The 14,154-nt window shown below is 51.8% G+C and overlaps 1 protein-coding gene across 2 annotated transcripts in view; it reads right to left on the reverse strand.

The window, feature by feature from the left end:
• VDR (vitamin D receptor) overlaps positions 1-14,154 on the reverse strand; it is a 54,568-nt gene that overhangs the window by 26,841 nt on the left and 13,573 nt on the right. The window contains exons 2-3 of one of the 2 annotated variants that reach the window (XM_033117271.1): positions 7,368-7,452; positions 4,250-4,397 (exon numbers count right to left, since the gene is read on the reverse strand). In XM_033117271.1, the coding sequence (XP_032973162.1) occupies positions 4,250-4,395 (146 nt within the window). In that variant the 5' untranslated portion in view covers positions 4,396-4,397; positions 7,368-7,452. The remainder of the gene's footprint in view (positions 1-4,249; positions 4,398-7,367; positions 7,453-14,154) is intronic. The other variant, XM_033117272.1, reaches the window with a different exon arrangement.

Genomic DNA, 14,154 nt, shown 5'->3' on the forward strand with positions numbered 1-14,154 from the left:
AGCTGCCAAGCTAACCCGGACAAAGTTCTCTCCAGCAACACCGGCTTCTTGGTGACTCATCCACTTGTGCCCACAGAATGCCCTGTGTGGCCACTCCTCCCCTCCTCTCTCTTTATTGCCTTTAAGCACTTTGAGTCTTAAGTCATTGGACGTCTGCCTCATTTCTCCGCTTCCCTTCACATCATGGTTCCTACAGATATCAGCTGGGTGACGTTCCTGAGAGCCAGAACATTCCTCGTGTTCCTGGATGCTCACCAGCCTGCCTTTCTCCCCTGCGCTCCGTGAGACCTGTAATTAACAAGGGCCCTGAGGACCTCGGGGCTAGCAAACAAGAAGGCATTTCTCCACACTGCCTTTGTTAACCTGGCGCTTGCAACAACACACCGCTTCACAATGTCCTAATTAAGGACCTGTCAACAGGGAGGAAGAGGACAAAATGGAGAGGCAAACAGTGACCCTGCCTTGCAGGACCACCTCTTAAATGTCACCATAACCTTCCTTTTCTTCATCAAGAGGTCCCTCTGATTTTCTTCTCTGTCCTTTACACCTTTCCCTTTATATCAGAGGCTGGACAAAGTCATCCAAGACGAGAGATTCAGCCACATTCATAGATCATCCACTATGTAATATACTTTGCAGTAGATCTACACATTTCCCCCGTCTGGCCCTTATTTATGGACTAGTTGTTAACATATAGCTGAGACATACAACCATCTACAAGTCTGCCCATGTCAACCTTTTACCCACACTGAAAATATCATCTTTCTCTGAGGACGTCCATGGATTCCAGAGGAACAGGGAGCAGGAGCAACATGAATTAGCTTGTAGGACGGACTGGCCCGCAATTGTCTCTAATTCCTGACCATAGAATTGTCCAACCTTCATAATCACACTTTGCTTTGATTAGGAGTCTTGGACCTGCTGGGATGACCCCAGCGAGGTTCTAGAGAAGTTTAGTTTGACTATCTTAGAAGTCAATTAAACACTAAATGGTCCAACGGGATTACTGTTGCTAGGGCTTAGAAAATAGCCAGAGACCCAACGCTAAAGGGATGCTCTTTCCTGGACAACTGCCTTGAAAGGGTTGAGTGACATTCTTGAGAGCAAGGAGTTGGTTGCATTTATGTTTGTGTTCCCAAGGCTGCAGAGCTCAACACAGAGGAGGTACCCACCACGGACACCGTGATCAGGATTTCACAGATATATAAGCGACAAGCGGATTCTCCAACAACTATTTGGACAAGACTGAAATGGAAGAATACCAAATAGAATTTGGATGAAGCAAAGGAAGCAAAGTAAGGGGAGAGGATAAATTATGTTCATATAGTCCATTCTTGTTATTCCCGGGAGTTATGTTCTATAAAGTGACCGCAAACACTGCAGTAATGACTACTGAAGCATCGCGCTGGGGGGCACACCGGGTGAGGTTCCTGCCAGCCTCTCGTCACAACCTTTTTGTCAGTCGATCAATACATAGCCTTGTTTTTGCCGTGTTTCATGTTTGATTTCTGTTTAAAGATGATTCAAAAAAATACAAAACTGCACAAAAAACATGTCATTCAGGAGACCCCACAAAGGCCACTTGCTTATCGCGTGAGAGCTGAAACGGAAGGGAGAACGTTGCCCTTCTCAGCCTCAGCTGGGAAAGTGTACATTGGGAGACTCAACTTTTCACCACTCTGCACATGTCCACAAACGACCACAACAGTGCCATGACTATTGATTTCAGGATTACAAGTAAATTTTAGCAGGTGAGTATATTTGCAAATACAGAATCCGTAGATAATTGTGTGTGTATATGCGTGTGTGTGTGTGTGTGTGTGTGTGTATTTATCAAAAAAAAAATTAAAGCCCCAAAACAACAGAGATGTTGGCTGTTCAGAAAGTACAGCCTGGCTCAGTCACCAAGACGGGGACAGTGAAGAGATAGGCAGTCCGAGTCCAGGGTAACAAGACAAAGGCAGCCTGCTGCCCATCCTGCCAGGCCTTGCCGGCAGGGGTTGGGGCCGTCAGCCAGCAACGGACTCTGAGCAGTCTGCAAAGATGGGCTCAGGGTGGGTGACGGCAGCTTACTGTGCCACAGGCAACACAGCCACACAGTTGGTCTGTGGTCACATGGATGTGCCCAGTGCCATCCCGGTGAATGTTGCCATCTCCCATGCTTGGCACTGGGCATGAGGGAGCCTGTCCTCCCTCCGCCCAGATGCCTAACACGGTCTTGTCCCAAGAATTCAGAGCCCAGAGGTGTGTTTAAGGACAGCAAGCACAGGTGCACAGAGGTTGAAGCACTCCACTGAGGCATGGACCTCCAACACGTCACAATCCAACCAGCTGCCATCTAACGGCCCCATCTTCCAGAGGTGAACCCAGAGGTAGGTGGCCTGGGAAGAGAGGGGATTTGGGGGTAGGGTCCATGAATTAATCAAGCAGCCCCAAGAGCTGCTGGAGAACTCTGGGTTGCAGATTGGTGAGAAGTGACCTTTGGTGAGAGTCTCCATATTGCCAGCTCCTAGCTCAATGTCTGGATCCTAAATGCTCATTAAAATCTGGTGTGTGAGAGAAAACACAAAGGGAGGGTGGGTGGCTGGAGAGACTTCTGTTTATTTTATTAGAGCGGGGTTCTGCTAAGAACATCCGTGCTGACCCATGAGACTCCAAAATAACATGGTTATATTGTATTACGTGTTTTTCAAAGCACTTTTATATGTCATCTTGTTAATCCTCAAATTAACTCTATATGGTAAAGGCGTTAGATATGAATGTGCCATGTGGCTAGTTTAGGTAACGGAAACCTAGAGAAGTGAAGAGATCTAAGCAAGGACGTGCAATTCATTGATGGCATGGGTCGCAGTACAGCCTACACGTTTCTGACTGGTTTTATGATAGGAACCAGGCCTTCATGTGTACACCCAGACTCCTCCATTATCTCTAAGAAGCAGCCCCCCATTCCCAGGCCCTGGCAGGAAAGGGTCCAGGTGGCACCTGGGACACATAGCCCAGACTGTGGAAGGCCCACCCTGCGGGAAGTGCAGGCTTCAGGCCAAAGGAACAGGAGACATGGCAACAGACATGGAGCCAGCGATGCTGCTGGTCTGGTTCCCCGAGCTGGGGAGCAAGATGCCAAGAAGCCAAGCGGGCAACCTGTGCCAGGCCAAACAGGCAATTAGCACCTACAGAAACCCCGCTGCCCAGTGATTGCTCAAGGCAATGAAACTGCAGGCCTGCTGGTTCCTGGGACAGAGGGCAGGTGAGCCAGGAGCTGGTTGGTGTGTTACAGAGAGTCCAGGGGATCCCTGAGCTAGAGGGGAGCACCACACAGGTCCCCAGGCCTCTGATCCACTGTGTCCTCAAAGCTGAGAGCTCTTCAGTCCGGAGAGCCAGGTCGCCCTGCGGGTCCTTGATCTGGACTTGATTTGTTCGTTCCACTCTTGATGGCTACTGCCCCGTCCTTACCTGGCTCTAGTCAAGACTACTGCACAGAAGCTCTTTTCTGGATACCTTCTTCTAATATATGCCGAATGCAAATTCCTCATGGCTCCCAGTCCCATCCTGCAATTTGTTACTTTCCCATCCTCCCTTCCTGGCTTTGGATGGGAAGGTCCTTTGTTCAGCCTTTCCAGTACTTTCCCTATGCTGTTTGCACGGGTAATGCTCGGCTCACAGAAAAAGAGAAGAGGCTGCTGGTGGAGAAACTGGTTCTGACCAAACAGGAATGCTGGCACATTACTGCCAATGCGTGGGCATTCTCAGGTTGGCTTTCCGACCTGGGACAAGCAAACCAGGGGTGAAGACATGGGCATGGATCAAGCATGGAGGTCTGATCAAGGGTGCAATTTCCCTTGTTCCAAGAAATCATTTCATTTGAATGGGAGGGCAAGATCTGAGGCCAAGTTCTTGGGCTTTTCCAAGGTCATGCCTGTCTCTTGGATTAGGAAGCTGCTAATGTCAGCTGGAGGAAGTTCACTCTGGACAGACAAACACATGCGTTAGTGCAGGGCCTGTGAGCAAGAGGTAACGGGAACATGGGGCCCTACATAATGACCTCAGGAAAGCACTATGAGAGGGTCAGAGGACGTGACTGGAGTGAGGAGGAGGGAGGAAGGAGACGCCCCTCACCAAGGTCCTGTAGCTCCCCATGGCTGTGGGAGCTGCCATGTTCCATGGGCATGGAAGGAAGGAGACATGAAACACGCAGGGGTTGTTTTCATCTTGCTTCCTCTCCTTCTTCTTGCCCTTGGGGAGGACTTACCTGAAGAAGCCTTTGCAGCCTTCGCAAGTCATAGCGTTGAAGTGAAAGCCTGTGGCTCGGTCTCCGCACACCCCACAGATTCGAGGCACATTCCTGTCAAAGTCGCCAGGGTCAGGCAGGGAAGTGCTGGCCGCCATCGCCTCCATCCCTGCAAGAACAGCAGCCAGGCTGGAGTCAGGGCCAGGGCCAGCTGGCATCCTTTGCATCCCCCTGCCCCCATCTGCCAGGGGGCTCAGCAAAGCTGGGCAGCTCCCCAGGGCTCAGGCCTGAGCAGGATTTCTCTGCTGCCCTTACGATATGACTCTCCATACCCTAGCTTACTCTCCTGACTGACGCTCTGCTGGCCGTGAGCAGGAGCAGGGCTCCCTTTCCCAATTCTGGAGTGATCTGCAGGGGGCACTGTGGTGAAGCCACTCATCCCACGGCTTGGAATCAAACTTCCTGGGTTCAAAGGCTGCATCTGCCACTTACCAGCTGGGCTCCTTGGGAGGCGATTAGCCTCTCCGTGCCCCACTGTCCTCTTCTGAAGAGTGGCGTTTTATTATAGGGCGTGAGGAAGGCTTATATGAGTACGAATGAGTGTATGTGCACCCCTGGTATCAAGTCCATCTCAGGAGCACACCAGGAGCCTCGACCATGCCCAGTGCCCCCTCTAAGAGAAAAGGGGAGACCACCACCAACCTCAGACCTCACGTCCGGAGAGAACGCCTCAGCCCTTCCTGTCTTGAGGGCGAGGAGAATAAAGGACTTACAGGCCCAAATCCCCAGCCCCTCACGGCACTCCGGCCCAGGACTAACCGGCCTTGTGCCCCTCCTGTGCTAGTAGCCAGGTGATCAAAATCTTTTCCCTCTTACTTTTTTCCATATAAATTTAACACATTGTTTTGAACACCCTTCTGAGTACTGTGAGTCATATACAGTCAACTAATTTTGTTTCCAGAGATGGCTTTTATAAATTAGCGTTATCATCTCGAGATGGGTTTCACACTTGAGGAAAGGCGGGGAGAGACAGAGGGAACAAAATGTAATAGCTTTGAGAAATCCTTCTCGGGAAGCAGGTGACTGAACTCTTCCATTAGGCAAATTGGGCCCTTGGCTTCGCCGGCTGCCTCTCATCCCGACTGCTGTCAGGCTCAGAGCTGCTTCGGGGGTATCTCAGGCCTCCCTAAAATGGTTTCAGACCTTGGTGCCTCCCAATTTTATGTGACTCCTCCCAAGGGTCATTACAGCTTTAAGTGGCCCCTTGGCCCCGTGGCAGGAGGGTCCCTCAGGTCAGAAGAGAAATAAGAGAGAAGGCCCGTTATGAGGGGATAAGCATCCCCTCCCAACAAAGGTCTCATGTCCTCCCACCCCAAGGTGAGAGAGAGAGATTTGGGGGGGCCCTTGGGAGGCTCTGAGCTTCTTTTCCATGACTGGGCCGATGACTCTGAGCCAGGGTTTGGCACACAAAGCCCATGAGAGTCTTGTTTGGTTTCATCTTCATGAAACTTAACCCAGTGAGGTAAGTGCTATTATCACTCTCTTTATAAATGAAGGCCAGAGAAGCCCAAGCCTTGAGGGATCTCTAGAAACTATGATTATAAAATATACAAAACAAATACTTAATTTTGTAAACATTCCACAAAGAGCTTCAACCAAAGGAAGGAAGTGGGACCAATAAAGATACGGCATTGTCAGTCCCAAAGGCCGGAGGGGACCCTGATTGCAGACATCCCCTAACGCTCTCCCTCAGCTGTTCTTTTCCTGGAAACTTTGTAATAATACTGACAGTGTTGCCCGTCCCTTTCACAGCTAGATTCATACTTGTTAAACTATAATGATTATATATATGATTTTATATATATATATATATATATATATATATATATATATATATATATAGAGAGAGAGAGAGAGAGAGAGAGAGAGAGAGAGAGAGAGAGAAGGAGAGAGAGTGAGAGGGAGGGAGACACTTAAAGAAAAACAAAGCGATGATTAACAGGAAACTTTGGGGGGTGAGATGAAATGGGGAGGGTCACATAGAGGCGTTATTTAGTAGCCGTTCTATTCCCTTGAATGGTAGGTATCTTATTATTATAAAACACTATTTTATGTTTCACATGTCCATCTGTATACATAAAACATTTCGTAATTTTAAAACGATGAAAAAGAAAAGAAACAGTGCCTGTGGGTCTGTCAGCAGTGTCCCTATAACCACCCCAAGCCCAGGCATCCCGAGTGTCACACACACGTCTAACATGTGGGCAGGGATCCCAGAGGCCCAAAGCCGCTGTGGGGCAAGAGGAGAAACCGTCTAGGATGCCTGTGGCTTAACCCCAGGTCAGCTGCGATGTTGCAACTCCGAGTCATCATGACGTTGCCACAGAGTCTGTGTCATCTGAGCGGCCAAACATCTGGCAGATTTGGTGGAAAAAAGAGAAATCAGATGCGGGGGTGGGGAGGCTATCAGTCAAATCCATCTAAGAAGTGTTCAGCATCACATGGGCTCATTAGATGTTATGATGCAACAGGGTTGGAACAACTGATACCACAGAGTGTCAGCAGTGCCGTCCTGTAGCCGGGCGAGGTGCTGCCTTGGCATCAGGAAGGCTCCTGGCCTGGGGCTGGGGGCCCAAGCCCTGGGGTTAGGCAGGACAGAGGGGCTGGCAGACAGAGGCCCACTGCAAACAGGACCATTGCAGGTGAGCGGAGAGAAAAACAGAGCGCTGCTGGGAGTTACTTGCTGCTGTCAAGAACTCTGGAGGTAGAAAAGAGGCACCTGCATCTATGGCCTGGGAATGGCAGGCTCAGGCATAGCACACAGGCAGAGACTGTGTGCGGAAAGCAGGACAGTGAAAGAGGAGATGGAAGCTGGAGAGGAAACATGACCATGCTGCACAGCCCTCCCGGGGGCCTAGTCTTGGAGTCAGCAGGTCCCTCTCTTCTGAGCCCCTCTGAGCCCCCACCGCCACTTTGGCAGGACTCTGGGCCTCAGCTGCGGGCTGCTGTGGATTCTGCTGACATGGGACTGGCCCGCATGTGCAAAGCCCGGGGTAGTGTCCTCTTCCTTCCCATGGCCCAGCCCTGCCCCTGGAAAACAGAAAGTCAGGGAGGTTGTGGCTGACGGAAAAACACGCACCTGAAGAGCAGGGGGGTGGGCAGGTGAGTCGAGTCCAGGGGTGCCCTTTTGTGACGTCTCACAGACACTTCCTACCAAGAAGACTCTGAAATGAAAAAGGGAAAACATTGTATCTACTGACCTCATAGCCAGTTCCCTAAGGAGCCCAAGAAGCGGGTGAGATAGGCTCCTTCCAGGGACGTTAGTCCCCAGATCACGGACTGGAACTTGACAGAATGACTCGTTGAGGGCAGGTGTGCCATGTCATTACTGGCAGGGGTGAGGGGGCGGGGGCCAGACAGCAGCCAGGAATGGCCCTCCCTTGAAGCAGGGTGTAGCAAGGAGCAGTGAGGGCAATGGAAACAGCCTCCCTGCTCGAGGTTTTCCTCCCTTCACAACAGAAGGTGTCAGGAGGGAGGAGAGCTTCTTCCTAAGGGGGTGCTCCAACTCCCACTGGCCCCGCTCCAGATTTGAGGGGTGCTGGGAGAGGCAGAGCCGCAGGGTAGCCCAGCTTGCTGCTGAGGGCAGGAAGGAGACAGGCACCCCACGCAGAACACAGAGGAGCCTGGGGGAGCTGGAAACAGTGCAGGCTGGGACGTGGCCTGGGGCTTCAAAGACAGGTGTCTGGGATCTCCTGCCTGTGGAGACTGGGTGTAGGTGGGGCAGGTGCTGCAAGGGTTAAATACAGCCACACACTGCTTTCAAACAGGATGTTTTCTGCCACTTTTAGCTCTTCTCCAGACATGCTCAACACCCCCGGCCTCAGCAAGGGCTAAAGGTTACTCCAATGCCCAGACTCTGGGTTGTAATGGGATGATGGATAACCAAGGCGGGGCCGGCAGAATTTCACCCTCCCCACTTCCACCCCACCCAGCCCTGCTTATCCACCCATAGACACTCACACACTCACACACACACACACACACACACACACACACACACACACACACACACACTCCTCCCTTCACTAATGCCAATAGGAGGTGGCTGGGGAGATACATAGATATGCGAGGACCTTATCCTGAAACCTGGTGAAGACCTTTATGCCAGACCCAGCCGGGAAAGGTCCAGATCCCCAGCTTTTGTTTCTCTGCCTCCGAGTGGCCCAGCTAGACAGGGAAGGGGCTTCCAAGACTTAGGCCCAGTTCTAGGGCTGCCAGCCCGCTGAGCCCATTTGCCACCCACTCGGGCACTGCCAGCCCACCCAGAACATCCAAGGAGAATGCCAGTGGGTCATGAGCTGAGTTAACCTGAGCTAGGCTGGCCCACTCCCAAGGACCTTAGGTGGGAGGAGGCATATCCTCTGTGGACAGACATACTGCCACTTACTTCCAAGCTAGGTTCTCCTTTGCTCCCTCCACTTGTACTGCCCAAAGCCGCAGCTGAGCACACTTCTCAGGATTCTACCTTATCTACTTTCCAGACTCCCTGCGTGTTCCTCAGAGGCTGAGGTGAGGGCCAAGGGGACACAGAAAAGACCACTGTGTTTCTGTCCTCAACCTCTAAGACTTCCACAAGTCAGACATAAGATCCAGGTAGACCACCATCCTTGAGTTTAAAAAATACAGTGCATGGAGCATCTATTACGTGCCAGCCCGCTAAGCTCACACACATGATCTCACGTAACCCTCATTACATCCCGTGAGGTGAGGAGCAGCCCCATTTTACAGATGGCAAAACCAAAGTCCAGAGCACTTTGAGTGACTGGCCAAAGTTTCCATAGCCAGACAAGTGATGGCGCCAGGGGCCAAACAAGGGCAGGCTGACTGCCCTGCCCAGGTGTGTCCTTTGCCTCCTGCTGGCTCCTCTCATTCTAGTGATAACCATCAATACAGACACTGTCACTGGATGCCGGGCCCTGTTCCAAGTTCTTCACATTCTCACTCATTTAATCTTCACAACAACCTTACAGGCGGGTACTGTTATCATCTCTACATTAGGTGTGGGACACAGAGGCACAGAGAAGTTGATTGTCTCTGGAAGCCAGATTTGAACCTAGGCAGCTTAGCCCTGAGTCTCCATTCTGCTGCCTTCCCCAAGAGAACGATCTGTCATTTCCCCAATCCTAAACCCTGGATGCCTTTCACGTCCACCGAGTCGGGGAGCAGAGGAGAGAACAACCCCCAGGCCACGAGGGAAGAACGCCATGGTGCTTTTCCTCCCAAGACTCCCCAAGACCAGAGGACAGCAGGCCTCAGCCAGGACCCCACGTCTGCCAGCCAGCCCCTCTTCTCTGGGAAAATTCCATTCCACAGACTGGCCTCCCCTCCCCACGCAACTGTGCACTACTGGATGGTCCTTGTCAGAGAGATCACCCTAGCTTTAGTCTATTGGTCCAAGTGCATGGAAAGTGGGGCAAAGACACAGGGTTGGAAAAAAGGCAAGTGGAAATCAACCTGCCTAATAGCAGCACCCTGTGCCACGTCATAACCCCCGCCCCACCTCGCCCCCAGTTCACGTTCTGAGTATGCAGGACATTCTAGTGCTTTTGGTGGGGCTGTCCCCAGAGCAACTCCCTTCTGCGTCTGCTTTAGAAATACCCAAAGCCCCAGTACAGAGCCATAGAGAAGAAGAGGGGGTGGAGCTGAGCTCTGCAGAAAGTCCCTGGCTTCCATTCCTTCAGGGTCTGCATCCCACATCAAACCCCTGCCGCGCCTGACCCCAGACCTGACCTCGCCTTAGCAAGAAATAGAGATAACGTGTTTCCTTCCAGTCACTGAAGCCACAACTTGTGCCTCTCCTACACGTCTGCCTATGGGCTCACACACCAGGCACCCCCTGTTCCAGTGGCTTCTGCCACACGGGCATCCCCAGGCAGAGTCTCACCAGGACAGCCTCACAGGGTGGTGGCTGCAGGGTGTTCTGGGCTGAGCGCTGGCAAGACAAGACAGAGGATCAAAGTGCCGCTGGGCTCAGGTGAATTCCACCACATTCCCTGGACCGTCCTCCAGAATCCTGCGCGTGGTTTAGCTGCGACTCTGGGAGGACAAGTGGTGGAGAAGAGGTCGGACCACTACGGGAGTTTCCAGCTCTGACAGTGCACGACTCTAAGGCCAGAGTCCCCGCCAAGATGAGGCCTGAAGACCATTCGGGATGTGAGATTCCCTCACTGAGCTCTCTCCCTGAGCCCCTCAGTAACCAGATGAACCCCAACATATGTGTCAGCGCCAGTGAGCTGCACTCACCCTCAGATGCTAAGGAGCAGGAAGGGCACGAGTGACGTGGCCCGATGAGCCCCGCAGAGAATGGCAGCCCAGGGGAGGGGGCCTCGCTCAGCCAGATGGGGACTGAAGTGATTAAAACTGGGCTTTCCAATTGTTGACATCGGCTCAAAGCTGCCCCTCCTTCTAGAAACAAATGGAAAACTAAGTGATTTCCCAGCAGAGGGGGGGGAGAAAATTCTTCTTCCTAAAATTGGCACATACAGAGTCAACCACATGTGGGGCTCTCTGAGCAGAGAGGCCTGTGTGGACACTGGCCATGGCTGCACACGTCCGGGCACGCCCTTTTCTTGCTGCTCTCATTTCATCATCTTTTCAGCTCTGCGCATGGAGTGCTGAACACAGCATGACCTACCTTACTTTTTATTTGTCGTCCTTTCATTCTAGTGTTAACTTCTACACAGCAGTGTCATGGCTAGCTAGGGTCACGCCTTTTCTTCTTTCTCCACTATCCCCAACATACGCCCACATTCTTTTCCCAGAACAGTCTCAGCACTACCTCCCAGAAGAAGCTGACAGGGAAACAGTGAAAATTGAGGGCAAGGGGAGAGGAAGTGTGCTGTATAAATAGCACCTGTCCAAATTATTTCTTGCCCCATTCTCTCCCCGGCTCCTCCACACACACATATTTTTAAACATGGGTGAGAATGATCGGAAATTATTTTCTGCCGACTACAACGTCCAAAGGAAAACCCAACAGACATCAGTCATCTCAGAACGTCTCAGGATGGAAAGGAAACTTAACACTACCAAGTGCGACCACCTTGAATCCTCTCTATAATATTCTAGCCACTTTCCTAGCCTGCTCCTGAATATTTTTCCTGATGGAGAACTATATCCATGGCAACCTACTCTCTTTGGATGGCTCTATGCTTAGAAAATTCTTCCTCATGCACAGATGAAATAGCCCCTGTTGCTTAAATCACTGGTCCTAGACCAGCTCTTTGCAGCCATCTAAGAAGAACCTGAGATGAACCTCCAAGGCCATTCCCCCAGGGTCTCTGGAGGAGGGGTCGGCAGGGCCACCACCATTGTACAAATTAGAAAAGGGGGGCCGATTCCTCATCTGCTGGAACATTGTCATAAGAAACAGAAAAATGTACAATATCTGTGTTGTGAGTGAGGTTACAGGGGAGAAGCAGAGGAAACTGGCCTGGGCTATATTGAATGTGTTACACCTCATAAACTCACCAGGTATGATCTCAGTTCCCACAGGACAGCAGGTAATGTGGTGAGTCTGCCTCTGTGGCCTTCACCTGGAAAGTACAGTTTTCAGCTCCAGAAAAGGACTCCATGGAAGAGCGAGCCACTGTGTGAGCTCCACCAAGCCTGCCTGCCTCCTCCGTCTTCAGCTCCATTGTCTCCAGGGCAGGCTGGCCCTAGCACTGCAGCTCTAAGTATAAGCATGGGCTGTACCGAACTATTTAATGACCGAGAAGGATGGGAAATGAAGTGGCTGATGATCCAGCAATTGCAGGAAGGAGTTTAGCCCTGCAGGTGCTTTTTAATTAACCCTTTGGAGGAATCCATCACCTTGGAGAACCTGATAAAGATCATGGCTGACACCCCATACAGTGTCGAGGGTTAGCAGGTCACTCTGTAGAAACCAGGCTACACACTCCCACTCTGCTGGACACTCACGAGGACTCTTTCTTGGCGGACTGTCCTGTCACTCTTGGGAACATTGGCAACTTCTTGGAGCTGAGGCAGGAACCCACAAGGCCCCAGGCCATGGGGCAGGAGATACATAGCTTACTTAGATATATTTCCATTTCTTATCTACAACAATTATTCCTGCAAGCTGCTTTTTTCCAGTGGAAACTCTGCCCGAAGCTTTGTCAACAAGATTTCTGGGTTGATTACTGCTCTCCAGGCAGCAGGCAGGCCATGCCCTGTCACAGCTGGAAAGCGTGGGCAGCGACAGTGGCCGGTGAAGCGTAGGGAACCAAACCATTCGTAAGCTATAGTCCAATGTTTCTGGTTTTACAGCTGAAGAAACTGAGGCCATCAGAGGGGAAGCGACTTGTCCAAAGCCACACAACGAGGGACAGTGATTCTCTACCTCCACACTGGCCAAATCCCAAGACCTCTCATCCTCAGCCTGAGAAGCTTCCAGGGAGACAGAGTGGTATGGGAGAGCACCAGACCACGCGAGGAGGGGTGAATCTTATTCTTCAGAGGAGGGAAGTTGTGGGAAGCCACAGCGGAAGCCCAGATGTAGACTGCAGTGGGACCATCCAATACGGACCCCATCCTTACAAGCAGCACAGAGAAATGAAGAGGTGGGCAAGGGTTGCCCACACACTCCACCTGACCAACTCCAGCTCCCCACTCTGGCCTCTGCAGCCTGGACAAATGGAGGGGGACTCAAGACAGGGACTATTGTAGAGGGAAGTCGGATATGCCTGGCCTGCTCTCTCCCTCCCCTGGGTGGCTTTCCTGGGACACTAGGATGGGGGTACTTCCTGGGCTATCTGTTACAGGCCAAGTAGATGGAACAAGGAGGCTCTATGCCCAGTGACTTGGGGACTAAAGAATACAAACTGAAGCAGCCCAAAGGGAGAGCACCAATAATACAGGGAGAGTGGGTCTAGCCTTCCTCCGAGGAGACTTAAAGCCCTGCTATTGCTGATGTGGCCAATGGCTAAATGGCATTCCCCCCTGTTCCCCACAGTGGCTTCAGAACAACAGGAGAGAGCTGCTTCCCAAGCCCAGTTTTTAGCCCCCGGGGGTCTCTACCCAGGCTAAGCATTCCCCAGCCCAAGTCCACAGGGGCCTGAGTCAACCCCTGCTGAGACACACGGCTTTGAGACCTGCCCCACCCTGGCAAGTCTTCCTTTCCTTATTTTCCTTCTGGGACCAGTGTGTTCTCTGAATCACTCAGACTCTTCCTTCACCGTGTGAAGGTCAGTATCCAGCCCCTCGTCCGCCAGCTCGGAGATATTCAGGATCCTTGGCATCATATCCCTTGCTTACCTCACAACCACCGTGGCCAGCGGATGCCCTTGGCTACCTGACCACCGCCCAGCTTACCCCAAAGCCCATTCCTGGGACATGGTAGTGCCTGGGTCACAGGGCTGTTGTGGGTTGCACTCAGCACGGCACCGGGAACACTGCAGCTTTATATAAGTTAGTTCTCTTATTAGAGCTGCAACTGTTGTTAGTACAAACGTCCGCGAGTTCGAGGCCTGGAAAATGAGCAGAAGGCTTGCAGGGCCCGAGAGACGCTGTGGAGGCAAGAAGCCTGCTCTTGGTCCCAAAAGCTCCACCCCAAACAAACAGTGCCGAGAAAGCCACATTTCTGCTGACCTGGGAAGAAACTGACCACCCCACCCATTGGCTGTGGTTTCCGAAAATCTGGCTGCTCAGGGTTGGGAGAAATGGGTAATTCTAATGTCTCCCCAACAAGCAGAGCAGCTGAGTCACACATCCGGACTTCTCCTCCACAAGGAGATAAAGCCAGTGGCTCCCAAGGTGTCACCAATCACTAACCCCTTCTGCGCATTGCCCTTACCTTCCCTCTCTCACCCCGTGCCACCTCTCTCTTCCCTCCTCCATCATCTAGGGCCTGTCCTACAGCTGTCGTG

This window comes from Rhinolophus ferrumequinum, chromosome 10 (assembly GCF_004115265.2).
Source record: "Rhinolophus ferrumequinum isolate MPI-CBG mRhiFer1 chromosome 10, mRhiFer1_v1.p, whole genome shotgun sequence".
NCBI lineage: Eukaryota > Metazoa > Chordata > Mammalia > Chiroptera > Rhinolophidae > Rhinolophus > Rhinolophus ferrumequinum.